Source organism: Apiospora hydei, assembly GCF_038363865.1.
Source record: "Apiospora hydei strain CBS 114990 chromosome Unknown utg000006l_segment0_segment0, whole genome shotgun sequence".
Taxonomy (NCBI): domain Eukaryota; kingdom Fungi; phylum Ascomycota; class Sordariomycetes; order Amphisphaeriales; family Apiosporaceae; genus Apiospora; species Apiospora hydei.
The window spans coordinates 492,358-519,765 of NW_027117365.1; the positions used below are offsets into that span (position 1 = coordinate 492,358).

The 27,408-nt window shown below is 53.6% G+C and overlaps 10 protein-coding genes across 10 annotated transcripts; 6 read left to right on the top strand and 4 right to left on the bottom strand.

Annotated features, from left to right (window-relative positions):
• Positions 1-1,350: 1,350 nt before the first annotated feature.
• PG997_007331 (nitrate reductase) lies at positions 1,351-4,125 on the top strand (the record flags this gene model as incomplete). Its single annotated transcript, XM_066811646.1, has 2 exons — positions 1,351-3,149; positions 3,213-4,125. The coding sequence occupies 2 exons, from the start codon at positions 1,351-1,353 to the stop codon at positions 4,123-4,125; spliced, it is 2,712 nt and encodes a 903-aa protein (XP_066666988.1).
• A 1,007-nt stretch (positions 4,126-5,132) lies between these two features.
• PG997_007332 (uncharacterized protein) lies at positions 5,133-5,690 on the top strand (the record flags this gene model as incomplete). Its single annotated transcript, XM_066811647.1, has 1 exon — positions 5,133-5,690. One exon carries the CDS (start codon positions 5,133-5,135, stop codon positions 5,688-5,690), a length of 558 nt encoding a protein of 185 aa, XP_066666989.1.
• A 376-nt stretch (positions 5,691-6,066) lies between these two features.
• PG997_007333 (uncharacterized protein) lies at positions 6,067-7,389 on the top strand (the record flags this gene model as incomplete). The annotated part of the gene is made up of 1 exon (XM_066811648.1): positions 6,067-7,389. One exon carries the CDS (start codon positions 6,067-6,069, stop codon positions 7,387-7,389), a length of 1,323 nt encoding a protein of 440 aa, XP_066666990.1.
• A 1,527-nt stretch (positions 7,390-8,916) lies between these two features.
• PG997_007334 (putative BAR domain protein) lies at positions 8,917-9,154 on the bottom strand (the record flags this gene model as incomplete). The annotated part of the gene is made up of 2 exons (XM_066811649.1): positions 8,917-9,084; positions 9,146-9,154. 2 exons carry the CDS (start codon positions 9,152-9,154, stop codon positions 8,917-8,919), a joined length of 177 nt encoding a protein of 58 aa, XP_066666991.1.
• Positions 9,155-9,203: 49 nt separating this feature from the next.
• Positions 9,204-10,227, bottom strand: PG997_007335 (uncharacterized protein; the record flags this gene model as incomplete). Its single annotated transcript, XM_066811650.1, has 3 exons — positions 9,204-9,887; positions 9,909-9,998; positions 10,189-10,227. 3 exons carry the CDS (start codon positions 10,225-10,227, stop codon positions 9,204-9,206), a joined length of 813 nt encoding a protein of 270 aa, XP_066666992.1.
• A 758-nt stretch (positions 10,228-10,985) lies between these two features.
• Positions 10,986-12,095, top strand: PG997_007336 (uncharacterized protein; the record flags this gene model as incomplete). Its single annotated transcript, XM_066811651.1, has 2 exons — positions 10,986-11,345; positions 11,814-12,095. 2 exons carry the CDS (start codon positions 10,986-10,988, stop codon positions 12,093-12,095), a joined length of 642 nt encoding a protein of 213 aa, XP_066666993.1.
• A 972-nt stretch (positions 12,096-13,067) lies between these two features.
• Positions 13,068-13,348, bottom strand: PG997_007337 (uncharacterized protein; the record flags this gene model as incomplete). Its single annotated transcript, XM_066811652.1, has 2 exons — positions 13,068-13,133; positions 13,193-13,348. 2 exons carry the CDS (start codon positions 13,346-13,348, stop codon positions 13,068-13,070), a joined length of 222 nt encoding a protein of 73 aa, XP_066666994.1.
• A 2,620-nt stretch (positions 13,349-15,968) lies between these two features.
• On the top strand, positions 15,969-16,840 carry PG997_007338 (uncharacterized protein; the record flags this gene model as incomplete). The annotated part of the gene is made up of 3 exons (XM_066811653.1): positions 15,969-16,535; positions 16,630-16,727; positions 16,783-16,840. The coding sequence occupies 3 exons, from the start codon at positions 15,969-15,971 to the stop codon at positions 16,838-16,840; spliced, it is 723 nt and encodes a 240-aa protein (XP_066666995.1).
• A 928-nt stretch (positions 16,841-17,768) lies between these two features.
• Positions 17,769-19,469, top strand: PG997_007339 (uncharacterized protein; the record flags this gene model as incomplete). The annotated part of the gene is made up of 1 exon (XM_066811654.1): positions 17,769-19,469. One exon carries the CDS (start codon positions 17,769-17,771, stop codon positions 19,467-19,469), a length of 1,701 nt encoding a protein of 566 aa, XP_066666996.1.
• A 238-nt stretch (positions 19,470-19,707) lies between these two features.
• PG997_007340 (Polycomb protein eed-B) lies at positions 19,708-21,754 on the bottom strand (the record flags this gene model as incomplete). The annotated part of the gene is made up of 9 exons (XM_066811655.1): positions 19,708-20,488; positions 20,537-20,649; positions 20,708-20,767; positions 20,825-20,986; positions 21,042-21,062; positions 21,117-21,242; positions 21,301-21,372; positions 21,441-21,594; positions 21,642-21,754. The coding sequence occupies 9 exons, from the start codon at positions 21,752-21,754 to the stop codon at positions 19,708-19,710; spliced, it is 1,602 nt and encodes a 533-aa protein (XP_066666997.1).
• Between the last annotated feature and the right edge of the window lie 5,654 nt (positions 21,755-27,408).

Below are 27,408 nucleotides of genomic sequence, written 5' to 3' on the forward strand. Positions count from 1 at the left end.
AACTCCAACCGCAGAATGCATACACACCGCACTTTCCGTACCCAACATCAATCACAAGAGCAGCCCCCATGAGTGTCAATATTGTCTGCATGCGTCGCGACAGCCACCTCGGTTGTACGCTCTATTGGCCTGCGATGCAGATCAGGTCCTTGCTCTGATCTGATTAATTTGCCATGCTTTTTGCGGGGTAATAGCACCCTAAAGCTGCCTCTGCCGCTGTTGCTGCCGCTGTTGCTGCCGCTGCTGCTGCTGCTGACTGCATTTGCCATATAGGTGAAGTACGCAGGTCCATGTGGTGTGTGGGCGATCATCATTCACATTGGGTCCGAAACAGAAGGTGAGTTCGAGTCGCGATAGCAAGGAATCCTTGATATGTCCCACGTTGTAAGTGAAATAGAGACACTTTATTAAGACTGGGGGCCCGCTCTGGTATTAATAGTTGCAAGGAGAAAGACAGGAGATGCAGATGTCGGAAGGACGTTTGGCGGCTCAAGAGTTAGTGTATTTACTATCTCCGTACCTGGGCTGTTCCAGTGGTGGTCTTATCAACACCAGACCCCATCGCAATTGGCCAATGCCTGTCGGGAGCCCCTAGTGGGGTCGTCTGCAGGAGCCCAAGAGGGCAACCGAAAGATAACCACAGACCAAAGGGCCCCAGATAAGGACCCAAGACGGCGATTGTGGATGACGCCCTTGACCCTTTACGTGACAATTGCACCTAATAGTATGATGCAGGGCTCTAAGGCTCTTACAGCCGCGGGAATAGGAGCTGTTGGAACGTCCCATCTCCACGTCCGAGAACATGCATCTCCTCGCTACCATGCAAGATGAAGTAAGGCACTCGCACGGCATTAGTCCTGGTTGATCTTTTTGGTGTTATACGAAGAAGGCTCAAGAGGGACGGACGGAGATCTGCCCGTCATCGGTTTTTCCGCTCCCTATCCGATCACCACCACCCAGGAGAGGCCTGGCTGGCTTCAGGTCTTACGACGTGCAACCCGGTTCCGTCGTATCATTGGAACATGTCGGCTGCTCGACGAAGCTCACTCACTAACCCGAGTGGAGCCAGCGAGAAAGACCCTCATTCCGAGTCCGAGGTAATCTGAGTTCGAGAACCCAAAGCAACCTCCTTGCTTGCATACGCCCAATGTACCGGTAGCAGCACGCTTTACAACTACACTGGGCTCCCCCTTTACACTTCCTCGACATGATCTATCCTGCAACCACTTTGTTTCTTCGGCACCTCTGCTAAAACGGAACCTTTGCTGTGTTCTAATACCGCATGCCATATGAGCTTCGTGTAGCCTCTGGCCATCTAGCGTCTTTGCTTGCATTCTTATTTGCGTTAAAATGGAGGTGGTGAGATCATCATCCGTTGCATTGCCCAAGCCGCAAACCTCAGTTCTTGCTTTGCCCCCAACGCCACCGGCCACGGCTTCCCACTCCAGAGACGTCAGTTCCGACAGTGATTCGGACACCGAGCGAGAAGTCAGGGGTAGCCGTAACGCACCCTCTCCGGTGAAATCCACAGCATACCCGTTGCCGCCCAAATCGAGGCCTGACACTACGGTCTTGCCGGAAGACCTCAAAACTCCAGACCGCCATGTTCCGCGCGACTCAAGGCTGATCCGCCTAACCGGTATCCACCCGTTCAACACAGAGGCACCCCTGAGTGAACTCTACAACGAGGGCTTCCTCACGTCAAAAGATTTACATTTTGTCCGTAACCATGGTCATGTTCCCAACGTGGAGGACGACGAAGTCCTAAACTGGGAGTTCTCGATCGAAGGCATGGTGGAGCAGCCTATAAAGTTGACCCTGGCCGATTTACTGAAGGACTTCGACCAAGTCACCTATCCCATCACGCTAGTGTGTGCTGGTAATCGTCGAAAAGAACAGAACGTCGTCAGGAAAACCAAAGGTTTTTCATGGGGTGCTGCTGGCCTGTCCACAGCACTCTGGACAGGAGTTGTGATAGGAGATCTGCTGAAGCGAGCCATACCAAAACGGGGTGCAAGGTACGTCTGCTTCGAAGGGGCGGACAAGTTACCAAATGGTTACTATGGGACGTCTGTCAAGCTCAACTGGGCAATGGACCCGAACCGTGGTATCCTTGTTGCACACAAGATGAATGGGGAGACGCTGCATCCGGACCATGGCAAGCCCCTTCGTGTCGTCGTTCCCGGCCAGATCGGAGGTCGCAGTGTGAAGTGGTTAAAGAAGATCACTGTCACTGCCGCACCCAGTGACAACTGGTACCACATCTACGACAACCGAGTCTTGCCGACCATGGTTGATCCCGAGATGAGCGCCAACCTGCCAGAAACCTGGAAGGATGAGAGATACGCCATCTACGATCTCAACACGAACAGCGCGACTTGCTATCCTGAGCATGGAGAGAAGGTATCAACCGCTGGCGCTGCTAATTCATATGCGGTTCGTGGGTATGCTTATGCTGGAGGCGGCAAGCGTGTCACCCGGGTCGAAATAACCCTCAACAAGGGCAAGACATGGTTGCTTGCCAATATTGCTTACCCCGAAGACGAATATCGGCAAGCGCCAGACGACGACACGCTGTATGGTGGTCGTCTCGACGTGTCATGGAGAGAAAGCTGTTTCTGCTGGTGTTTCTGGCACTTGGATATACCAATTGATTCTCTAGCTCAGGCAGACGACATCATGGTCCGGGCCATGGACGAGTCCATGATGGTGCAGCCTCGCGACATGTACTGGAGTGTGCTGGGTATGCTGAACAACCCTTGGTTCAGGGTCGTGATCCACAAAGAAGCCCACGAATTGAGGTTTGAGCACCCGACCCAGCCAGCATTGATGCCCGGCGGTTGGATGGAAAGGGTCAAAAAGGCGGGCGGGAACCTTTCGAATGGTTTTTGGGGCGAGAGTGTGAAAGGAGAAGAGACCACTGCCACCGAACAGGAGCCAGCGATAGAAATATGTCTCGTTAACAAAGAGGTCAAGAGGATTATAACGATAGAAGAGTTACGACAGCATGGCGGCGAGACTGAGCCGTGGTTCGTGATAAACGGAGAAGTGTACGATGGCACACAATACTTGGAGGGCCACCCTGGTGGAGCGACGTCCATCTTCGGTGCGGCCGGGCAAGATGCCAGCGAGGAGTTTTTTGGCTATTCGTAAGTACACGCTCCTGAATCTTCCGCCTTTCGCGCATCCCTTCTGACACGCCCAAAAGACAGCGAGAACGCCAAGGCCATGATGCCCGACTATCACATCGGAACGTTGGATGAGGTGTCCCGAGCGATTCTGTCCAGCGGCGAAGTTGCGTCTACAGATGCAACGGACAATGAGGAGGCCCGGCCAATCTTTCTCCAATCCAAGCTATGGACCAAGGCGATTCTGTCCGCCAAAACCCGACTCTCGAGCGACACCAAAATCTTCACCTTCGATCTGGAGCATCCCTCCCAAACCGCCGGGCTTCCGGTCGGCAAACACCTCATGATGCGATTGCGGGACCCGGTGACACGCGAGGCCATCATCCGCTCCTACACGCCGATCTCGGATATCAACGGCCAGGGGAAACTGCATGTTCTTGTCAAGATCTACTATGACACTCCGGAGTGCAAGGGCGGCCGAATGACGCAGGCACTTGACTCAATCCCGATTGGCCATTTCGTCGACTTCAAGGGGCCCACGGGTCGGTTTGAGTACCTTGGCCGCGGCATGTGCAGCATCGGGGCCACACAGCGCAAGGTGAAGCGGTTCATCATGATCTGCGGCGGCTCTGGCATCACCCCTATCTTCCAGGTTCTCCGCGCCGTGATGAAGGACTCGGAAGACCCGACGCGGTGTCTGGTCCTGGACGGGAATCGCACCGAGGAGGACATTCTCTTGAGGGCGGAAATTGACGACTTGAAAACGGGCAACGAGCACAAACTTACCCTACTGCACACCCTCAGCCAGCCTGAGGCGAGCTGGACTGGACCACGCGGACGCATCGACGCTAGGCTGCTAGAGAAGGAGGTCGGTCCGTATGCAGAACCCGGCAGCGACGATTTGGTGCTCATTTGCGGGCCTGCGCCTATGGAGAAGAGTGTGCATGCCATCCTCGGCAAGCTGGGATGGAAAGACGAGGATTTGATGTTTTTCTGAACTATTTCTTGCTACACTTTTTACTGTCGGCATGGGCGTACGGTTTTTCACTATGTCAGCATGGGCACTTTTTACTCGAGGATCGCTTTGCTTCTGATACGAATGACAATGATGAATGGCGGTGATGGTCAGAGCATATCCCATATGGCAAGCATCAGCATTGGCATGAGCAGCATACGCATAAGCATGGGACGGAGCATGATACACACAAATGGAATTTAGGATCTCAAGCACAGCACATACATGCAGAGTTGGACTACACAGTCTGCTTTATCTAGCAACTTAACTTCACAAGACCATACACCACTCAATGGGAGATTGGCGCAGTTGTCGCGGCTGTCAACTATATGTAATCACCTGACACTGGCAAAGCAATCCATCTTTCACTGCACATGCTGTAGCCCGGCCGACATCTGGTCATAGCATCCCATTTGACCCATCGTGGTTGCTCAAAATGCGGCAGTTGGCCCTTCGCCCAAATACCCACACACTTTCCCTTCCATTTGTATTGGGAATGTCTTTTATCTTCCATGCCAGAACCCAACCACGGGAAGAAACGTCCTGCTGTTGTGTTTGACCCGCGGCTTCTCCATCCCCAATCAGCCATGCTACCATAATTGAGTACGAGTCCTCGAAAGGAGGAAAGTGCAACGTCTCACATTGAGGCAGTTCTCCCCAAACAGCCCTTCCCGAAGCACGATTACACCTACTTGCTCAAGTGAACGAGAAGGAATTGGCCTACGGCAGCGCAACTTCCCTGGGCCAGCTATGGCATACCTACACAAGATCTTCGCAGCACTTTGCTCGAGCATTGATGTATCGTCAATCTTTTCACGCATTCCCAGCAGTCAACTGAACGATATAAACAGTTAGACAAGTTCTTTTCCTCATACTCTACTCCAATGCACCCCATTTCTCCCCGACATCGCACAAAACCCACAAACACCCATCTGCTACGGCATCGATCCCCCCAGATCACCAAAGCTCAGCAAGAGCAGCAGACCAAGATGGCGGAGACGACACCTCTTCTCCAGGAGCCTCTTCTCCAGGAGAAGGTCCTGTGTGGCGTGGAGTCATGCAGCGAGCCCGCCACGAGAACGTTCTCCAAGAACAAGTTCGAGGCCCGCCTCTGTGCCTACCACCAGCGGTTCATCTACGACCTTCCCTTCATGCACCGCTGCCAGTACAGCCGGCGCTTGGTCCGCGAAGAAATCATGCCTTGCTCGGTGTTCTGGTTTGTCCCCACCAACCCGCCTCTGCCTGAGATGAATTCGCTCCTGAAAGACGACTACGACGCCGGCAATGGAGCCTGGCGAGCCACCAACGCCAATGACGGTGCCGCCTGCTGTGAAAACAGGGCCACCCGAATGTTGTTTGTTGGCAAGGACATGAAGCATTGCAAGGTGTATCTGCTCTGCCTTAGCCACCACGCACGGGCTCGAGGCCAAGTTTGTGGCTACGATGAAGTACCCCTAAAGTGGGATGAGGTTAGCATAATACCCACAAGCTCTTCTCGTCCGCTCGATTGGGAGCTGTCCCTCGCTCATCAGGCCTCTGTTTGCTGACTTATGGTGCAAAGAGCTACATGTCTGGTGCTTTAGACACTATCGACATGGAGGACTTTATGTCTGGTCGTTTGGGCACTATCAACAAAACCACGCAGGCTACCCACCTGGCTCCTCTTGCTTCCGTTCGTGAGTTATCGCTTGCTCATGCCTTTCATTGCCCTTCAACTGTCGGACCGAGGTCCCAATAGGGATGTGGTCTGTACAGCGTACAAAGCTAACATTACCTCCCACGCCACCAGGTTACAGCCGCAGTTCTGTATCAGAACAGCCACTCCAGCCTCCCCAGCCATCAGCTAGCGGAATATCAACCAACGTCAGCGCAGTCGAACGTGGCAATGCAGCAGCCTCTTCGGAGATTACGCCCTGCCACCACATGGATGATAACCCCGACGCCGCCGATGACTACAGCGGCACGGAAGCCAGCAATGACAAAGGAAGCAACGGTAGGGCAGCAACCCAAGGTCAATATGATGCGTTCGTTGCACCCAGCACTTCTGGAGAGTCCAATGGCGAAGAGGACAGCGTGGAATCCAGCGATGGCAAGGAGAACAAAGGCAAAGCAACCGAGGGTGGAGCATCCAAGGGCAAGGAGGCCGCAGTCCCTCGGGTGGTGATCACTCCCTCGCATGGTGAGAAGGAAATCTCTAGTGGTCTCGAAAGGTACCAACGTGACCTCAAGGAAATGTCCACGAAAATCCCCGGTGGTCTCGAAAAGTACCGATGTGACATCGAGGACATGTCCAAGAAGCAGCTGTGGACAGAGCTGGACAAATTTTCGTCGGCTCCTCCAATCTCCGTGGCCACTAACACCCAGGCCGCTCCCAAAGAAGGCAAAGATTTCGAGGCAAGAAGTTTGTCGGAGCTGAAGGCCAAGGCTGACGAAGCCATGGACGCTTACCCGGGCCCAGATGAGGGAATCCCCGGCTGCTTCAAGAGAGTACACAGCGAGTTCGAGGACATGCCCTTAGCGGAAGTCAAGGTGGAGGCTAAGAAATTTATGGATATGGGTTCGGATCTGCACTTGTCGATAGACCAGATGATAGCATCCAGCACCCCCTTACCCGATGGGGATGACCCTGACGCTCCCAGGAAACCACAAGGACGACGTACCCCTTTCGCCAAGGTAATGGGGGAGATGATTGAGCAGGAGCTTGCAGACTGCCCGAATAAGGAATTATACCATCTGCTAATGGACAAGCTCGGTTTCGCTGACGAGGAGGCGGCTGCCACAAGCAGCTCTAATACCAAGAAGCAACAAGGCCGCGACCCCAAGACTGTGACAGACATCCCGGGGCTGAACATCACGGAATTCATGCTAGAGGACTACGTGTACGATAGGCCCCGCCCTGCAGCAACAACCATACCAACATTCGACACCCTGTACGACAGCAGGTCCGAGGACCTCATCCGGGACTACATCCACACCTGGAATTCGCTCGCGGCCTTGTACGACCGACAAAACTGGGTGACCCGCCGGCTGCTACTCCCACTGGTGGTACGTGTGCTCAGCGGCGCCTGGTTCGTGCTGCTCTGGCGCATCGGGGCGGGTCCCGCGCCCGTGCCCTTCAAGGCCCGCTGGAAGGCAGTGAAGAGGATGCTCGCTGACCCCCAAGGCACGCTTTGGTGGCTGGCCGGGACGATCAAAAAGCCGATTGCGCCCAAGGACAAGCAGCTTCCATCCAAGGCTGGTAAATAGCTTTGCTTGGAAGACCGCGACCAAAGCGAATGCGACCCCGATCACCGCTGTACCCCCGAACACGGCTGCCCATCGCCGTCAAATGAGTAGGTGCAGCATGCATATTTCCAGGTCATCGCCAACTATTATCGGGGTTCCGGCGAAGGAAGGAAATGGGCTGGACCCCTTTGGTGAGCAGCTCGCTGCCGCTGCAAACACAATTCAGGAAGGCTTTATTACTTCATCAATGATATCTGTTAGGGTCAACCCACCCTGTGCATGATTGCGTCTATTGGCATTGGCATCATCCGGCATACATCGCTCGTTTGCGAGGAAAAGTTGACAGCACGGTTAGTGAAGGATTGAAGAACAGCAAGATGGTTCACACACACAGAGTGGCTGTATATATATTTTATCATTGTTTCTGTTCGGCGGGGTGGAGGACGCAGCAATACGCCAAGGCAGAGGGTTGTTATGTGTCAGGTTTGTCGGAGATGTACTTGTTGGTCAGTATACGTTGGACGAGGTGCCTCGGGGCAGCAGCAAAGTCTGGTTTTATATGGGTGCCGGTGGCTTTGAGTATCAATTTGGGAGAGATCGAAAGATTGATCGGCATATGTCTTAACGAGTTGACGAAGATGGAATTCTATAGATAAGACCACAATTGAAACAGTTTTTCTAACACGTCTTCTCCCGAAAGGACATCTAGTAGTCGGTTGTTCGTGACCCAAGAATATCTGATGGACATGATGGTGTTTGCCATAATGGAGAGCTACCGCCGACCAGGCCCGTTTCGCACGGATTGAAGCTGTGCAAGCAATGGAATTCTACCTGGTTTGTTTCGACCATGTCGAAGGTGTAGAATTGGCAATGAGCGTACAGCAAAAATTTGATCTTGATATATTAATATAAAAGGAGACAACTCAACAACCCCAAATCAAGGCTTGGTGGTGTAGTTGGTTATCACGTCAGTCTAACACACTGAAGGTCCTGGGATCGAGCCCCAGCCGAGTCATGAATTTCTCCTTTTGCATTGCGCGGAGGTGTTAAAGTTTTTGCTTATGGCGAAGATCCATTTTTGACCTCTCCTTATGTCCAATTTTATTGGACTAGGAAAGGCTGATCTATGTTGTGTCGCTTGCAGTGGGGCTTACCATGCTATGTGAGAGTAGACCTAGGTATGTATGGTCGGTTGGCCATCCGTCTTCCATCAGTCGGGGCAGTATGTATTCATATCACAGCATAAAGATTGGATTCGGACGTCAGAACAATGTGAATTGATATTGGTGAATCCGGGGGCGCACTAGGCAAAAAACCCCCACGAAGAAAGGCAACCGTAATTCCTTCTTGCGAACAGACACAGTTTGCCGCTAGAATCGAAAACGAAGGGGACCTTGGGTGCGAATTTCCCTGCGGCAACGCCACCCCTTGGTTTCCTGCACGTACGCACGCACACTCGAAGCCTGTCCTCCTAGCCTAGGCTACGTATTGTAGCACTCTACCAATGTGGGTATATGGGGGTCTCATAGTCAGACGGAGGTCGTGCATCTATGCGCCGCTCTCGCGGCTCTTTCGGTAGGCGGCCTCCTGCTCGACCTGGAGACCCTCGATGACGGGAGCAAGCTCGGCAAGGATATCGTAGGCCTTCTTATGGTACTCAACCTGGGCGGCGATGAGCTCGGCGAGGTTGCGCAGAGGTTCGGGGGTATCGAGCACCTAAGACTTGGTTAGTACGGAAAATCTACGTGACGGGACCAATGCGCATGTTGCTACTCACGTTCTTCATGACGCTGACGGCCTCCTCGGTCTGAGTGACGAACTCGTCCTCGGCCTTCTCAATCTCCTCCCTGGGCCTCGGCGCTGAGCTCCTCGTGGTGCTCGCCATCTCTGGGGGAGGCGGCGCCGATCTTCCAGGCGTTTCCCTTCACGCGCGACTTGACGGAATCCAGCGTCAGACGGGCCTTCTCGACGTTCTTGCGCGCGCGGGTCGCGAACATGAGATTGGTGTTGAGGGTGGTGTTCCAGCCGGCCAGGTAGCGGCTCTGGATCTGGGCGTCCTGGGCGAGGCGGGTCTCGCCGACGCGCTCGCTGGCGAGGGCGTACTTCTCGAGGGCGGTGGCGAGGGGGTCCTCGCCGGCGCCGGTGTGCTGCTGGTGCAGCAGCTGGGAGCTGGCCAGGCTGGCGCGGGCGAGGGCGTGGTTGAAGGTCTTGGGCTGGGGCTTGGCGGCGGGGGGCGCCGTCAGGGCGGCCTGGGCCTCGGCGGGGGTGGTGGCGGTGGACAGCAGCTGGACCTTTTCGCTGACGGTGCGGCCGAGGTCCGAGAAGGTTTCCTTGATGTTGGGCGGGTAGTCGTAGGCCTCGTGCGAGTACTGCGACGTCACCGCCAGCATCTTCTGGTGGACGGCCTTGAGGGCATCGACGCGCTTCTCGAGGTCGATGTAGTCGGGGGCAGCTGGGTCTGGAGGGCCAGTAAGAAAGAGGGCGTCGTCAGCGACCGAGTGTTCCCAGTGTAGAAAGCTCTAGGGCAGCTGTTTTCATACCTTGTCCTCAGCTTGGCCAAGCTGCTCCTTGGCGTACTGGAAGTTGCGCGTGGCAAAGGGGGTGATCTGGGAGCCGATAGAGCTGTTGCCCTCGTCATCGTCAGTAAATTGCGATCAAACTATAGAAGATTCCTGTGCTTCCATGTTGCTAGGCAGGCAAAGCGACAGCGACCGCTATCGCGAGCGACCACAGAGGGTATGACGAGACCCTCTTACGATTAAGAGAGAAAAAAAGGCCTCGTAGGTGGGGCAATTCATGATGGGAAGATGGACAGAATACTGACCTCAGACTGCTTCCGAAGGCCTTGAAGTTATCCATCTTGGCGGTATTTTTGCGTGTGGTAGTAGGCAGGCAAATGGGAATGATGTTGGGAGAAGCTAAGTTGAAACGTCGCCGATTGAAGCTGCGTAACGAAAATGACTGGCCCTTCAGCTTTCCAGTCCAAGGCAGGGCAGGCTGGCGGGCAGATCAACAAAGTGGTGCCTTTTTGGTCAAGTCCCTGTCTGAGCACTTTAGGTACATGCCAAGCAGCCAGCCAGTGAGTGGCCTATTGCTTGAGGTATTTCACTGCCTGGTCAGTTACTTGCTACAGTGCACTCCTCCCTGTCTCACTGCGCTGCAAGCCTGCAAGCACTTGAACCAAGCAATTAACGGGTTTCAAGCAAGCAACCCACTCAAGACACTCCCCCTCCCCAGCATGTGTCAGGGGTGCTCAGTGTGGGGCCATCGTCATTATTAACCCGGCCTTAGGTGGACGAACAGCTGCATGCCATGCAAAAGATGAGAAAAGAAACATTGATTGAATGTATTGAGATGTACACACGTGACAAGGTGAACATCCCTGACTGATGTGCAATTTATTTAGATAATATAGTATACGGCATTATATATATTTACTTTGATTCTAGAGATTCCATTCTAATTTATATGAGCAAGGCCCGTAGATGGTGAATTGGCGTGTTGTGTTTTACCGTCCCTGTCCTTGTACCTGTTAACCTACAAGGCCCGTCAAAATCCAACGGGAGACGGAGTAACACGGGAAAGAGGGCCGCCATAATGCTTTAAATTCAGGCATGATGTGGCACTCTGTCCATCTCCAAAACCACCCCGTTCATTTGCGCAAGCTCCTGTGCATCCTCGGCGTACTCATCAGTCCAGTAGCCCCAAGTACTGTCGTAATCCACGTCCGTGGTGAGCCTCAGAACGGTCTCGGCCTGAAGCTTGGCTTTCCGTGTCCGGAAGACGGTTTTGAGGTCTTGGAACTGCATTCGGCTTGCATCCAGCTCGATGACGGGAGGCGGCGAAATTGCCGCGATCCCGTTGATGATGGCGCTGCGCATCTTCGTGTCGCCCGCGCGGATGTACGTCGACTCGATGCCGCCCCAACAAGCCAGTGGCTCCGTCACCTTTCTCGGGAGATGCTTGCTGTAGCTGGAGTGCGCCGTCTCGGGCCCGGAGAAGGAAAGATGGCGCACCTTGGGCAGGAGTCCGCGAGTTCGCATGGCAGATAGGTGGATGAACGTGTCCCACTCTTGCTGTAGGCCCTCCACGGAGAGGCTGCAGAGGCTCTCGGCCGACTTGGCCACCAACCATTGCAACGCCGCCGAGCTCATGTTGCAATGCGAGATTTCCAGCGACGTTAGGCTGAAAGGCGGCATCTCTGAATCTAAAATGAACCCCAAAGAATGGCCTAGGTGAAGATGTTGCAGACGCGGCAAATGGAGTAACAGCGGCGGCCAATATGAAGTACCGCCGTGCTCAGTCAACGCAAGCTCCCGTAGTCCTGAGAGATTCGCCAGTTCGGTAGGGCGTGGCTGATTGCTCTGATGTAATGTAATGCCCTCCCGAAGTACAAGAGACTGCAGTTGGGGCATGTTGTAGTCCAGTATGTCATGTAAGTCCAGGCACACGTTGCCATGCATGAACCACTTCTGTGCGATGATGAGTTGCCTCACGCCAGCCTGCCCCGCCGTGCGACTGGCCAATCGGGCCTCGAGTTGTTTGCGGTTGGTGATGAGGACGACCGCCTCCAGGGCGCGCTGGGCCTCGTATCGCCAGGCCCGGCAGACGAGACAGCAGCTGAGGAGGTCTTGGGTGCGCTCTTGCACGCGGTGCTCGTGCCGGGTGTGGTTTCGGGGCGCCCCGTCCACGTCGGAGAAGATGATCTGCCAGAGCTCGGCACTTAGACGGCACGCCATGATGTGATTTGATCGCTAAACTTGTGACAGTACAGTGTCGTCAACTCCAGTAGACTAAACGCCTTTGATGAAGACAATTCGAGAGCTTCTTTTGATCGATGGTATTTAATGAACGGTGTCGCAACAGTTATCTAGCTCTCACGCCCCCTGCTAGGCAGACACAATGAAATGCCCCGCCGCTAGGTACTGTCGGATTTGGCTGCCCTTCACCTGCAGCAACTCTTGCCTAGCAGTTGCATTTGCACAGTTCGACAGCAAGTTCTTTTTGAGAGTATCCGCCATGATCCTCAAGTTTGGGAGTCGCGAATATGGGGAGAAACTGGTGTAAGTTGACTGCCAAGAGATCCTCTCCTACTTCTGGATAAATGGGGGAGATCTAAATCGAATACTAGCCCGCCACCCCCACGGATGCTTGGGCCCGGCGATACACCTCTTGTGGCTCCCATCGAATATGTCCCCCGAAAAGAAGAGTCTCTCTGCCACTTATTCATCCCGTTAACTAAACACCAGATGCGTTGACCGGCCGGGCAGGAACAACCGAAACGCAGCGTTTGATGAGGGCAAGCGTGCCTTGAGGACACGCCTCACAACCTGCCCCTGTCGTCGTCTCTACTACATTCGCTCCCGAGTACACAACTTCGATCCATTGTAGACCATCTATTCGAGCAAAAGTATCAACTTCCTCTGTATGCCTCTGGGTGCGAGCTGACTACATGCCGTTTGGTCTAGCTCGATGTGTACGAACTGCGCAGGAGCCTGCCTTATATGAAATTCCACGATATAGGCTACTGCTGAAACTCAGTGAGGTCATAGGATAATGCATTATCAGACTAATATAAGGAGCGTGATATGTTTCCTTCTCCAAGCTAGCTAGCAAGCACCATCCACACCGTAGGCCACCTATTCCACCGAACCAACCAACCCCCTTTAGCCCTTCGAGATCACCATCCGAGCAAGCATCTAAGTGCAGTAAGGCAGGTTGTTGATGGGGCTGCAAGTAGTTCCCTTGGGGCAGGAACCGCCGTTCTGGACGCCGAGTTAGCAAGACATTCACACTACGAGAAGATGTTCATCAAAAGACTTACCAGCCAGCTTCCATCGACGTTGCAGACAAGCCAGCCCGACTTGTCGCCCTTGCAGGCGTACGAGGGCGGCGTGCACTCGTGACGGGCCTCGAGGTTGTTCGAGGGCATGGCCAGGACGGCGGTGGCGGCCAGGGCGAGGAAAAAGGGGAACTGCATTGTGTCTTTGGGTGAGGTTGAAGAAAGAGGGAACTAGAGTGTTCGAGTTAGGCTTTTGGTGGTTTGGTTTGTAATAGGAGAGCTGGATGCTGCTGAGGAGTGGTGGGTGAGGATGATATCTCGAGACTCCCAACTCATAGGAATCATGGGGGTATTTATATCTCGATGTTCTACTCCGGAACCCGATATTATTGTCCTCTCTTGCAGCTTTTGGTCTTCTGATTCTACTGACTGCACCTCGTATAGCATCAAGCCGTATAGCCCGCTGTCTTAATTTGTCCGGCATCCTCGGTGAGCTCCAATGCAGGCTCTCGAGAAGTAGGCGTCCGGTGTAAGCCAGCTTGCATCTCGTATCACCATCCCGTCGGTGTTGAGACCGAAGCATACCCACTACCAGAGCTCGGCCGCGGCAGTTGTCGTGGTCCGGGGCTGTGTGCTGGTGTGCTGGCGTGCTATTCTCAGCTTAGAAGCCCCTACGTATTCCCATTAGACCACTTAACTGTGTTCATTGGCCCATGGGGAAAAGGCAAAAGCCACCGCGAGTGCGGGAGCCAATACAAAAGGGGCATACCCCAGCCCGGCTTCCGAGTCTCGGTAAGCACTATTCGTCGACCTACATACGAAAACGCCCCGAGAGGCCGTCGTCAGCTGCCTTCCCTCCCCTCCGCCCTCGGCTTTTGACAGCCGCGAGTTAGTTGCATACGAGGTGTGTATCAAGCAAAGCAGGCTTCCCCGCCTTTTTCGCCCTCGTTGAGTTGGTCTTCAGCCCTGTGTCAGCCGCATTATGCCATCACTAGTGTCTTATGACAACATCCGATCTTACATTAAAACAAGAAACGGCAAGCAAATCAGAGAGGCCTCTCGCTGTTAAGTCTTTTCTAGTCTGTTCTAGTCCTCCTTCCAAAAATAGGCACATGTTTTCTGTCCGGCTTTTCAACCATTCGCATTGGCGTGGTGTTGGCGGGGGCGTTGGAGCGGAATACGAGAAAATTACATTTTACGTAGCAAGAATCGGGCTAGACTGGAATTCGTGTACGAAAATTCCCTCCTTGAGACATCCAGAGCTGATAGCCTACTGCGACGCCATGCATATTGCTGTGGTCGTTTGTTTCGCCAGTAAGCTTACCATCCAGCCGACTTGACCGTGAGTTCTGGGCAACGTTTGCAATGATGAGCGAAGGCTCTCATTTCTGTTTGTCTTCCCGATCTTGGGAGAAGCACATGCAAACAGAAAATCTAGAATCCGGGTGTTAATATTTCTGAGTAGCGTGGTTGCGTCAGCTGCGTGATGAAATTTGAGCCACTATGTCGCTCGGAACGGTGATTTATGTAGGCAGCCTCCGTTCTTTCCGGGCGTAATCGCCACCTTGATATCCGAATAAACTCTTTCCAAGATTCACATATCGTTTCGTGGTGCTCTTATAATACCGGATTATGTATCCTTGAACATGAGTTTTTCTGCTCGATGATGCTTAGGGAGCATACGGAGATGCCCCAGCCGAGACGTGATATACATTTTGAATGGTCTCAAAACAAATGAATCCGCAACGCTTAACTATTGAACATATACCCCTATGTTACCATAGCTGATACTACAGGAGGGGATTCACTATAGCCTTGAAACGATTAACTATTATAGGGATATCTGCTTGAACCGGCCTCTGGAGAATATATTCGGGCATCAACTTCCCGGAATACTAGTGAGTGCTGCTGCAGAGAAAGGGACCACAGGTTTTGCTGGTCTATCGAGTCTCCAACTTTTCTACCCCAAGCTGAAATCAGTTTCCATATAATAAATACAGATAAGTATACAACGGGAATATAGACCGGAGAAATAACCCTAATACCGAGCCAGCGTAATGGACAGTTCATTGGTTGTCTGTGCCCCTTTCCAACGTTGATTCAATACCAAACCAGCCTGCCAGGAACAAACTACCTCTTACAACAAGCGTACCTCCTCCCATGTAAATTTCAAGAGGGACTTACTATACCGTATAGCACCCAAGCTCCCGAGAGAGTCAAATTTTATCTATGATTCCCATCTGGTTGACAATGCCCGCATCACAAGGGATCCGAATCAAGGTAGGCATGGCCAACAGGCTGTATATCACAGCCTATTTTCAGTCTATTGCAAATTATTTCTACAAATAACTGTTAATTTATCAGAACTATTTGGTTAGGGACACTGCCTGTAATCATCATGAGGCAATGATTAGCATTTGTGTTGGACGACTGGAAGGGCTTGTGAGCGGCCATGCAAGCTCGATTCGACTTGATCACCTGAAAGACCTTATAATTGGATGGAACGCTCAAAGGGAAAGCAGTCTTTAAGTTACCTAGATTGCTATGACCAGCCATTACGATTTCTTGACAAGCTGATTGTCGGATAGTTGGTGAGGTTGAAGTTGAAGCAGATGGTTCTGCACTAGCCACAATTCAGCCACAGATAAATCCATGGACGGCGGGCGGTGGCTGATGGTCCGAGCTCGTCCTGACGTCCGCTGCAATTGGAGCTACGCTACCTCCAACGAATTTCCGCGGCCCGGTAGCAAAACCCTCGACGACATCATCCCCTTCCCAGTTCAATTGAATCGCCCCCATTGAGCTCCCACGATCCAAGATGCGGCGGACACTACGACTCCTGGCCGACGTCAAGCCGGCGGCCACGCGCTACCTGAACGCGGGCAACCCCACGGGCCTGACGGGCCTGTACACGGCCACGTCGCCGCGCTCGACGCTGCTGTACCTCTACAACACGACGCTGGAGAAGCTGCAGGCCGCGCCCGAGACGTCGCTGTACCGCCAGTCGGTCGAGGCCCTGACCAAGCACCGCAAGTCCATCATCGAGGCCGCCGAGCCGCCCGGGCACGCCGAGTGGGCCGAGCGGGCCAAGAAGATCCTCGAGCAGCACCCGGACGGCTTCAAGATCGAGAACCGCGCCGCCCGCGACGGCGCCCGCATGCAGGTCGTCCAGCGCGGCGGCCAGACCTACATGATGCGCCACGCCCCGCAAGAGAAGGATATCCGCCACGAGGAGTGGGACGGCGAGATCGACGAGGGCGCCGAGCTCGAGGGGCCCCGCTCCGAGGCCGAGCGCGCTGACCAGGAGCTCATCTTCGAGCGCCAGCCTATGGATACCGGCAAGAAGGTCAAGTGGGGAGGCCGAGCCCCAATTGACCGCCGACCAGTACGTTCTACTACGAAATCACCGAAGCTTTCACGAGAGCCGGCCAATGATGTAATACGGATTACTAATGCGGGAATTTTACTACAGGGTCGAGGAGATCGAGACGAAGATTGGCGCTGGCCTGATCGAGGAGGTCATTGAGGTGGCACACGCCGAGCTCAAGCTCGTCGACACAATGCTGGAGGCCAAGGTGTAAGTTGCTGCTTATCTTACAGCACACGGATACATGCACTAACACCAATTGCAGATGGGAACCCCTCGAGGAGAAGCCCACCGAGGGCCAATGGACCTACTTTGAGCGCTAGGAAACGTAAACATGTGTTTCGAGAGGTCGGCTGGGAACATCAAGCTGGGCATCCAGGCCAGACGATGGTGTACAGTATGATGGGGCATTGTACATAGAGAAGGGCTTCGCTAGATGAGGCGGCCGAAAAAGTCCTTGATGGCTGGACAAAGAGCATCCACCAAAGACCAGTGTTGTGTTCTGGCCAAATTTGTGACTATATGCTCATGCGTGATTTGCATCCCTTCACCAGAGCAATAGCTAAGGGGCCAAAATCGACGAATTCTGATTGTCATGTGAAGAGATTTTCCTGGAGTTTCTAGGCAGTACTTAGATCGTTGTTCTACCCAAAACCTAAATACCTTTGTGCATTTATAGGATAAAGCTGCCTGGCCTATAATCAAGAGGCACATGAGGTAGCGGCCATGAAAATAGTTGCTATTGGGCTGGTCTTTGAAGGTGGTAGCTCAAGCTTCAGACTCCACTTCATCTGGGCTTTTGCATGTGCGAATTGTTAAGGCTGTTCAAACCAAAACAGATTTCAACTGCAAACATCTGAGGAGCTTGAATTGCCCCCTTCTATAAATTACTGGTAACTTTGGCCCTTAATGCATAAGGGAGTTGAGTCCCGGGTGCTGTCAGGGGACAAGACGACCAATTGCGCTAATGCGGACTGCGGCTCGTCCCGCCCATCAGATGTAAAAGGATCTTTCCTCACGAGCCAGTGTTAAACTGAAGCTTCTTTCTACATACTCCCCAACAATCAAGTTTATATACGAACATCTATCTCCTGTAAATAAGGGACGACTGCCAAACTTGGTGCCTTTGGACTTTGCTTGGATAAATTGATTGCGGGCGAATGAAGTAATCAGAAGTGGAATAAACATTGCGTTGTACAACTGGGCAGGTGTTTGTTTATTCACAAGGCAGCCACGAATAGCACAACCACTATGGGAGGCCCCTTCGCTTTTCCCGTGCCAGCCTACCGTTTAGGCGACCATAAATCACGCCGGAGTAAGCGCAAACGGGCAGACGATGCAGGAGAGGATGGATTGAATGCAAGTACTGGTGGTGGTGGTGGTGGTGGTGGAAGCAGCCGGGGGCCAGAAGAATTCACTTCCACTCCTTTTGGGACCCAGGCATCTTCATTCAGCAGTCTCCCGGCCAACTCCATCAATCCGCTCTCGCACTCGCCCGACACCTTGCGCCAATTCGCCGTCGCCGGGCTCGATCCTGAGGAAGAGGCGCCGTCCAAGGTCTACCCCAAGTTTCCGCACAAAGGCATCTCGTCGAGGAACGCGTTCTCTGCAAAGCGGGGAGGCAACAGGAAAAAAGGCAGCGGCAGGATGTCGGCGCTGACCAGCGGCTCCGAAGCCGACGTCGATACTGATGCATCGGACAGTCGCGGCGGCAAGGATCTCGGTGGGAGAGGAGAAGAGGACGAGGATGGGTTCCAGATGAACTACTCGGCGCGCATGCGCCATCTCAACACACTCACGGCTATTATGCACCGCTGCCTGCATGATGGCGACATACCTCGCGCCAAGAGGGCTTTCAACCTTCTCATTCGTACCAAGGACGTGGATATCCGGGTCAATGGCTTGTGGAACATTGGCGTTGAGATCTTGATGCGGGAAGGCGAGCAGTCACAGCAGAAGCAAACTAGTAACACCACCGCCAATGCTGCTGCCGTTTCCGACAAGGGAAAAGAACCGGAGGACAAATGGAATCTTGGCCAGCCCCTCGCTGACGACGATGACCCGGTCTCGCAACTACAGGATAAACAAGCAACATCAGTAGAGGATCAAGAAGAAGTGGGAAGCTCAGGAGATCCCCGAACCTCCCCGCTACAGCTACCCGACCGCTGGGGCTCCGCCGCCAACGTCGACACCGTCAAGGAATACCTTCAGGCCCTGATCCAGCAGTACCCCTACGACCAGCACCGCCCCCACATGGTCAGCGCCCTCGACTTCTGGCCCACCCTCTTCAGCATCGAGATCTACAACCTGGACGCCGAGTTCAAGAAGGCCATGCGCCAGCTCGAAGTCAAAGAGGACAAGGACGAAGATGACGACGACGACGGAGAGGCAAGAGAGTCCTCCTCGGAGAACGAAGAAAGCTACCACCGTTCCGATGACGACGAAGACGAAGAAGATCAAGAGTCTCGCCGCCTCCGCCGCCGCGAAGACGCAAGACAAGCCCGCCGCCACCGCGTTCGCGACGACGTCCGCGCCAGCACCCGCGCCGCGGCCGAGCAGGTCGCCGCCCGCATGGACCAGCAGATGGAGAACCGCCCCTACGGCACCCACGGCGAGCTGCTGCGGCTGCGCGGCATGCTGAGCCTGTACGTGGCGGACCTGCACCTGTGCGCCTCGCTGGTGGCCAAGGTGGAGGAGCACATGCGGAGGAAGCGGAGAGAAGGCAGCGGGTCGCGTTCTGGTTCCAAACCACGCAAAGGTTCGAAATCACTGGGCAAGCACGCCGAGACGGAGGAGGAGCGGGCGAAGAGTCGGCTGAGGGATGCGGAGATAGAGAAGGCGAGGCGCTTCTTCCGGAAGATGCTGGAGCGTGATGGTGGTGATGTAGAGGATTGGGTGCGGAGATTTGCCGAAGGCGAGGAGGGCGATGAAGACGAGGAGGATGGTGACTAGGAGGACCTCCGAACACTGCCTACTTTCTGGTATAACAAGACCTGAGCTGATGATTCATGACAGACGGACAGACAGCAGAAATAAGATATGTATTAATGACAGATGCATACAGGTTGCAATAACCGTCATGGGCCCAATTCTTACCTTTTTGGCTTCTTTCGTGCTGTCTAATGTGTCTATCTACAAATATTCTAAGAGCTATACAGGACGCGTGTATGTATTAACACCATATCATCATTCATGGTTTCTTTTCGTCCTTCAGCAGCTCCTTCTGAGTCTTCTGCCATCTCTGCAAGACGAACGCCAGGTTCTTGCTGCCCACGACGATGCACCATTCGCCGCCGGGGCTCCAAGCTACTTGACGTCCAATAAAGTCTTTCACCGAGATGGCGCTCGAGTAATGCGCCACGACGGGCGTTTCGACCGACTTGATGTCGTACCGGGACGACCAGTTCTTCAGCGTCTCCTCCGAGTAGTGGCTGCCGAGGCTGCTCTGGCCGCCCTCGAGGTCGCTGCCGGTGCGGCCCGACGCCACGGAGTCCTTATCCTCGGCATCCTTAAGCTTGCTGACAACGTCCCCCTTGTTCTGTCGGTGCTGGACCGGCATCAGCCAGCTCGGGCGCTGCACCGGGTGGTCGCGGTTGGGGTCATCCAGCTCCGACATGAAGGCGTGGTACCCGGTCAGGCGGGCGAAGTCCCAGAAGAAGATGGTGGAGTGCGCGTTGCCGAAGGCCAGGACGGGGTGCTTGTCCACGACGTGGAACAGCTTGAACCGCATGTAGAACTGGTGTCCGCTGCCGGGGGTGTGGAACTGTACGAGCCGGGTATACTGGGGTGGGTTCTCGGATGCCGTCGCCGGGGCAAACGCAGAGCGAGTCAGGCGCTCCGTATCACTAGTAGTAGGCGCACTGGAAGCAAGTGGCGGCGGGTCCTGTGACGAGAAGCCTTCGATACGCCACATCACGATTACATCCTCGTGACATGCGCGGGATAGAACAAGGTCGCCGAAGAATGCGACGCTGCCAATCATGTTAGCTGGGTCTAGAGACAATGCTCGAGACACTCACCAGTCAACGATGCCGCCGTGAACCTCGGATGTGAAAAAGTGAGGGTAATGAACAACTATCGGCGGTACTGGATTGCGGCCAGTGTCTCTCGTGGACAGATCCGGCAGAGTCCACTAGTGAGTATTCACGTTAGTAAAAGGGGCGTATAGTTCGGCGCATGTTGCAACTTACCAGGCACACGCAGTTATCGTGGCCAGCAGAGAGCACGTATCTGCCGCAGTTATGGAAAGCCTACATCCAGTTAGCGGGATTGTCTGGGATCATCACCATCAGGGGTTTTCTACTCACAATTGTTAGTAGACCAGAGGAGTGGCCTTCACCTCCAAGTATGCAAACACATGGCTGCTTCTCGTCGGCCGGGTCAAGACTCCAGATGCGCACCGTGGTGTCATCTGACGCAGAAGCGATCAAATACGGGTTGGTCGGGCAAGTAGCGAGGTCATTGATTTCCTAAACTTCATGAGCAACAGCCAACGCTTATTCTCATCATCCTCAGTAGACTTACTGCGCCATGCCCAACAAATGTCTGCATGAGTGTTAGTTACAATATTCGAGATGATCCTCTTGAGCTTGGCCATACCTTTGCTAATGTACCGTTCACGACATCATAGACCTTGATTTTGCGGTCCCAACCGGCGACGCAGAGATAGGGGATACCAGTCTCACGGTCTTTGCTCCACGTACAGCTGCAGTTCACGGCAGTTGCCTTGGGACTGGTGTCAGTTTCTTTCGCGTGCGAATCATGCAGGATTGTAGAGGCTCACATCATCGTCCCGGAAGAGCTGGATGAGTTCGTACGGTGGTACGGACGTACTTGAAAGTCGGTATATCACAATCTACGGATCCATCAGTCAGATACCGGCAGACACCGCAACGGTGTAGTCGTACAGCCAGCTCAACTCACATGCTTCTTGCTGACTGCAGCAAAGATCGGGTCTTCGCTGGGGTCTAGATACGGATAGAACTTTACGTCGAAAAACTCTGCAAGCAGGTGGTAAGTGACTGCTTCCTCGCCCACAGGCTCTACAACCAGGACCACGATGGTGACCAACCAGTATCTTTGTCACGACTCTGAAGCTCATCCTGGCACCATCTACGTCAGTACAGATATCTCCGGGCAGAAAATAATAATACAAATCTGACGTGACATACCTCGAATCCGATGGAAATCTTCAGACGGGGAAGATCCCATTCGTTGTACTGAGTTGCTGGAGGCATGTTGGAGGCGCGTTATGCATATTCCATCAGCACACAGCCAACTCCAGTGTGTGTCGACCAATAAGGTCTCCAGCAGAAAGCCGAACGTCCAGGGTCCAGTCCAGACTTGTCGGGGAATATTCAGGAAGTCCACGGAGACAGGCCGCGATGCATTAGCACGCTGCACTAGTGCGCACGCAGTCCTTGACTGGCTCTGGGGGCAGAAGGGGCACGTTGATGTGTGCGTTCTGGGCTGGCTGGCCAAAGGGTACGTGTAGGGCAATTGCAATATCATGAAACGAACGTTGATCCCTGAACGGCCATGAGTCGTCCTCCTCCAGGGTGGGGATATAACAAGCAGGCCTGTATTGGGGTGGTGTGTACGGGAAGCGCGTTCCGAATGGATGCAGCAGGTGGTCGCTATATCCAGACCGCCACACGTTGAGACTTGCAATTGATTGATTTGGTTGATGATACAGTGACCTTGGCTGCGGTACCTCGACCACCTAGACCTGCAGCCTGCAGCCTGCAGCCTTGTCCGTGCCAGTTTTGGCAGGGGCCAGTTTGAACAGCTCCAATCAAATCGGAAAGTGGGGGTGAAGCAGACAGAGCTATGTAGCAGAGCTGCAGAGGTGGTGGTGTGTGTGAGTGAGTGAGTGTGCCTTTCGCTAAGCTGCTAAGGTTAATCCAGAACAATGATCCTGATGTCGATCCTTTGGTGCGTGAAGTATGACTATAGAAGCAATAATGCGTGCGCATGGGTACATGTAGACAGTGACTAAAAAGACTGTACTGGTCCAATGAGTCTAGGGCCAAAATAGGTACCTACATGTAGATAGAATCAAGATCGCTTTTGTTGGTGTTGGTGTTGGTGTTGGTATCGTGAACAGTACCCGCGTATCTGCACCTAACAGACAGACAGCCCTGGAGAACAACAACGACAAGGCCTAACTTGAGCTGCTGGCGGCCAGGTGGGGGTGGGCCGAGGGAGCTTGGAATTCAAGAATTGGTACCGACGGGTTCCATTAGTAAAGCGCCACATCAGCTCCCCTATCCTACGTACGTCGAATAAAAACCTGCCATCCATGGATGGGAACTTGAAGATATCCTGACATCTGCATGTCGGTTACAGAAGCGCCCCCTTGAACGGAATTTCCCGAGGGGAGACGAAAGTGATATATTACCGGCTGTCGAGCCTTGGCTTGCTTTGTAGGTGCCTTGGTGCATCGTGTGCATATTTTGGGGAGCTGATACCGCCCTTCTTTGGGTCAAATGATACGCCGATAATCCCCCTACGTCGCATTGAAGCTCCTACCTAGCCCTACCTACCTCCTGCTTGCCTACATGCATCTTACTTACCGTATATGTGATAAGTTTAAACAGCACCACGGTCAAGCAAGGCCTATAATTTCCGATATGCGCGTCAATGGAATGGCCAGGCTCTCGCTTGGTTCCGTGCCATGTTGCAGCGTGCCCGGAATCTTCGTATTGCTGGAATTGGTCGGGCACCGTCAGCCTTTGTTAATCTCCAGCCAAACTTGTGTATGGCACGGCACCGTCCGACTCTACATACTCGCATAGCCCGGGTTGCTCAAAGCTATGCTGCTTGCCTCCTACCAAGCAAATGAACAAGCTGTCTCTTGATACACGTAGCGAACATTGCACCATGCACGACCGTGTTCCCTACATATGTCAGCCTTTGAAGGGATGGCGCGTACTTGGTAGGTAGTCTGGTCCGGGTGCCTGTAAGCGCAAGCACCCCGGTCCTCTCGGATGGCCATTTACACATCTTTCGAGGATGTGGCTTGACAGGCTTGATTCTTGGTGTTTGCAGAAGGCGCAGGTACGTGCGCGAAATCGTATGCTTAATGTATGAGATTAAGGCACGACGAGGCTGCGCACACCAAGTATAACCAAATCCCAACATGGGCCAGTATCATCGTGTTCGGGATCCTCATTTCGGCCTAGAGCCGGACTGACCGTTTCCCGGTGTTACGCGATAGGAAACGCGGACATGCCTTGCGACACGGAGCTCTCGAAAGCTGCTGAGGTGAGGGATGCACGCAACATACACCCTCACACCCATACCTACGCAGGCATACCTACGCACATGGTCAGCGATTACCTACCTACCTACCTTGATCTATCGCACACGTCTGAACTGGGCAAGGCTGTCTGTCCATCTGCTGTGGCTTGTACGCAAATGTGTGCGCGCACCGGGCCCCGGCAATGTCACCGAAGAACCTTAATCTTTTCCCCGGAACGCTCTACAGGGGTTTGATAATGGGACATGGGTTGGTGCTTGCCTGGCCCTCCCAGGCCGTGGAACTCTTGTCCTGACTTTAGGGCCGAGCCTCGCTAGCATGCGTACGCATTGCGCATTGGCAGCGGGGAGGGGTTCCAGATAAGGCATCGACTTCGCGGGAGAAATAGAAATAATTAATCAGCGGGCGGATGGTCGACCAGAATGAACCCTTGTCGGTCGTGTATGGGCAATTTGAACCATCCACCGACATTTCGTAACAGAACCGCTCTTTTGGGCGTTCGCGGTGAAGTATGTACATAGCTGAACATGCGCAGCGGCCGCATCCCCATGATGTGTAACAGGGACGACGGAGGAGGGAGGGTTACACGGCTGGCCCCCCAGTACCGTAGTTGCGTAGGTGAGCGAGCGGCGAAGGATCACGACGCCCGTTCGCTGTAGTCAGAGGCACAGTTGGAAATGATCGCCGCGCAGGACTTGGGAACCTGGGCGTTCTTCGAATCCCTGGCACCGGGGACCGTCAACTGTGCTTCTCCGGCGCCAGGGTCGGTGCTACTCATGAGGATTTCTGGGAACTCTGCGCAGCTCCAATTCATATGCGTCGTGGACGATGGATTGCCGTATCATGCCGGCGTCCAACTTGAGGTTGAATAAGAGTATGGGTTTTGTATGGCCAGCCAGTACGCAGCCGAGTGAAACAATGTTGTGCAGCGGTACACAGGTCGAAACAGTGATAGCGTGCAAAGTGACAGAATCCCTTGGCCAATCAGAGGGGCACGATGGCCGGCATTTTCCCGTCCCCTGTCAATCGATGGTCGATGGACAGGATATCATGCCCACTTGCGAGCAGGATATTCTGCCCCCTCCCCCCCCCATCCTACTGCCCATCCCTCGTCAGCCACACGGCGCACCTACAGCCAATAGTACCCATGCTTTCTAGCTTGACAAGGCACCGCAAGAAGTGGTTAGAGACAGCTGCAAGCTGCACGCCGGTGCCAATTGCCTGCAGGGCTAGCAACGCTGCTCTCACTCATACTAAACACCCAGCGTCGCCGTTATATCGATCACAATAACCACTTCACCGAGCTGAGCGCTGGAAGCTGGGCCTGCCAAACATGGCAAATGACCACAATCAAGCCGCGGGCAGGCATTCTCTCAGGGTTGGCCATGGGCGATCCAGCCTCCCCATGCCAGTTGGCGAGCATCTGACGATGCCGTACAGAATCAGGAAACCTGAATTTTGTATTCGACAATTTCGACCTGACATCAAAAATAAGATTTCGTGACTAGTGAAATGATTGATTACCGGCCCGTAACATTATTCTGGACGGAACCGTTACAGTGTTATCATATTGTTTAATTGCGAGTTGTGCTCAGCCCGAATGGATTCCCGCTATGGAGCCCATACTGGCCCGAACCTGTGCCGAGTCGTCACTATCAGACAGGCACTTGTCATGGTCACGATTGCGAAATCGTGAAATCCGAGGTCGACCTCGTTATGTAATAGGTTGATGAGCTTGAGAGTCCGGGACCGAGAGGCAGGCCTGTCAGGCACGCAGGGTGCATGGGTTGGGGAGTGAGAACGATATCCACTCATGGAAGGGAGAGAGCCCGTTGAATTCGTCATTGCGAGCTCCAATCGCAATGGAACATCTTATGTCGAACATTTGAAGCAATTAACACATACTACATTCAAGGCTTGTTTCTGTACGTATTAGTACGGTGCTCCCATCTATTTGATGGTACAATGCTACACGCGAGGTGGGTAACAGCCCGGGAGTTGAGGAGATGTTTGGTCACGAAATGCTCGTAGAGTCCGCATATGTCAGCATGTATCTCGGTGGTTCGGCTTTTGGCCGTCACTCGCACGAGTCAGGCCTAGCTGTCAAAAAATAAAACGGCCGCGCAGTTTGGCATCCACACTAGTAGCTGTCCGTCGTCAGAGTTGAAGGTCGAAAGGAAAAGGAAATTGTATCTTGTTATGTTGTGGCTTTTGCCTGATACAATTCCAATACAGTATGTCGCGTGATGATAATACATTGGCCGGAGAGCACCCCCGCCCGTCTTCTGTTTATTTGTCCCAATAGATTTGGATTGGTACCCAAGCACTGCAGCCGGGAAGCTGGAGAGCTACATCAAGTACATACCTACGCATTTGATACCTTGTCCCAGAAGCAGTAGGCAAGTGAACTGTGAGTGCACTGCACTCGCGGAACCTTATGCCACACTTCCTCACACTCATCCCAGACGTTGATCCCGAAAACCTGGTTCGCCATTTGCACAGAATGGGCCTTTTGCTTGGGAACTCGAAATTCCCATGTTGTGTGCCACCCCTGCTCGGGGAGGGTGGTGGGTGGTGCTGGGACCCAGGGCCGCAAAAGGGAAAATGGTCCGCCGAACCCTGGTTGATTCGCAAGCTCTGCCCAAAGAGTCCAAAGGTCCGTTTGCTGATATCATTGCGACTGGAACCACTATGGGGACCCGGCATTATGATGATCCCACCTGCGCAAGAATCGGACAAATGAAATCGTGCGGGATGCGCTCCGTTCGTCGCAAGTTGAGAGCCTTTGAAGGGAGAGAAAAACAACCCGAACGTCTCCAGTGAGAAGTCCAACTTGAGTCCGAATTTGTAAACACAGCAAACGGCACGGATAGGGTACCCAGCCAGCCGCCCACTTGAGCTCGGCCGGTGCTTAACGAGTCCATTAATCGCGCTCGGCGTGTAGCACTGATGAGAATAGCTGCCTGTCCTCGTCGTATCGTAGGGACTATCAAATCAAGATGGGAGTTTGTAATCATCGTCCATCCTACTGACGATCCGTGTGCGCCAAAATAGAATGGGGTTTCGCTGGCCCTTCCAAAAAGAAACCAAAAAAAATATCCCAGTTCCTAGCACGCGAGCACTTATTTACAAATATTACTCCGTACCCAACGCAAATTTACCGTTACTGACGTTGCAGCAGTATGGATGCTATCGACATTGCGTCTGCTGTTTCCACTTTGGCACTGCCAATCCTCGGAAGGACCACCAGTTCATGTCACGGCCGACGCAATCCCGGGCCTCTTCACCACCCGTCTCCAGGGCCCGTAAACTCTATAGCGGAACAGGAGAACGCCTTTTCCCACTCTCTGCTCCTCTGACAGCTTGCATCTGCATACAGATGCCATGCCAGGGGGAGAATATGTAAGCAAGTGGATTTCAACGTACGATAGATATAATGGGAACAGTCTATGCCGCGAGCAGCATTTGCTGCACTGTGTGTGTCGACTTGTCGACTTTGCCGATTCCGCTTCCAATGCCGATACATAGGGGCCCTCTCTACTTTTCTGGATCGAGTCTCGAGTCTCGACTCTCTTTCGACATTGCCTGGTGGGCCGAAGAAGTCCGTGACACCAAGACACCGGTGTCTAG